Genomic DNA, 1,258 nt, shown 5'->3' with positions numbered 1-1,258 from the left:
ACTCTATTCTATTCTATTCTATTCTATTCTATTCTATTCTATTCTATTCTATTCTATTCTATTCTATTCTAAATAAAAATAAATTATTTTATAAAAAGGGTCATTTTTATAATTAATCTAAAAAACACTAAATAAACAGATTGGGTCTGGATTAGAATAAAGTTTTAATTTTTGGTCTCGAAGTGACTAAAAACAAAATCAGTTGGACTAAATGTGTGAATCATAAGTTGTCTGATCTGACGGCAGACCTTGATGTCCTTCAGGATGTTGCTGTTGGACAGGCTGAAACCACTGATGTCTTTGGGCTGTCTCAGGTACCGGTCCAGCCGCTCGCTGAAGTCCACCATGTGGTTCTCAGTGGAGTCGATCTGTCTGAGAGCAGAACCCAGAGAACTGCCTCTCCTCTGAAGGTTCTGCTGCTGGCTGCGCCACTTCTCCTGCAGCTCAGCCTTCTCCTGCTCCACAGAGGAGACCCCGCTTAGCTGGGAGCACTGGGTCTCGAAGTCAGACCACAGAGACTCAGTCTCCTGCCGCAGGAACTGCAAACAGAACCAGAACCTGAGGATCACTTTGTGTCTAACATCTGAACACACAAGGTCCTCGAGGAGGTGAAACACACGAAGTTTACCTGCAGTTCCTGGAGCCGTGTGTGCAGACCCTTCAGGGAAACAGAGTCAGAAGGAATCTCTTTGAAACTCTGTTCGATTTTAGCCAGATGGACCTGCAGAGTCCGTTTGCAGACCTCATATCTGGAAAGATCCCACAGTAGAATCATGACAAACCAAACATCTGACCGTGTTGCTCACTCCAGTGACTTGTTTCACCTTTCCAACGCTTCCTTCTTATCCCCGTCTTCTGCAGACGCCTGCTGCTCTATCTCAGGTGTCTGCACCATCAGCTGAGGAGCCTGAACAACAAGATCATGTCAGACACATCGGACAACGTCTGACATCACAACTTCTGACATCACATCGTCTGACATCACATCGTCTGACATCACATCGTCTGACATCACAACGTCTGACATCACAACGTCTGACATCACATCGTCTGACATCACAACGTCTGACATCACATCGTCTGACATCACAACGCCTGACATCAAATCATCTGACATCACAACGTCTGGCATCACAACATCTGACATCACAACTTCTGACATCACAACATCTGACATCACAACATCTGACATCACATCGTCTGGCATCACAACGTCTGATATCACAACATCTGACATCACAACGTCTGGCATCACAAC

At 45.2% G+C, this 1,258-nt stretch overlaps 1 protein-coding gene across 1 annotated transcript in view; it reads right to left on the bottom strand.

Annotated features, from left to right (window-relative positions):
• Positions 1–1,258, bottom strand: part of LOC106531411 (uncharacterized) — a gene marked incomplete at its 5' end in the record, with an annotated part of 83,511 nt that overhangs the window by 51,305 nt on the left and 30,948 nt on the right. The window contains 3 exon segments of the mRNA XM_014027278.1: positions 249–539; positions 629–749; positions 825–907. Coding sequence (XP_013882732.1) covers positions 249–539; positions 629–749; positions 825–907 — 495 coding nt within the window.

Source organism: Austrofundulus limnaeus, unplaced genomic scaffold (assembly GCF_001266775.1).
Source record: "Austrofundulus limnaeus strain Quisiro unplaced genomic scaffold, Austrofundulus_limnaeus-1.0 Scaffold629, whole genome shotgun sequence".
In the NCBI taxonomy this organism is placed as follows: domain Eukaryota; kingdom Metazoa; phylum Chordata; class Actinopteri; order Cyprinodontiformes; family Rivulidae; genus Austrofundulus; species Austrofundulus limnaeus.
The sequence above is the reverse complement of the archived record's forward strand: the minus strand, read 5'-3'. Positions and strand labels throughout refer to the sequence as shown.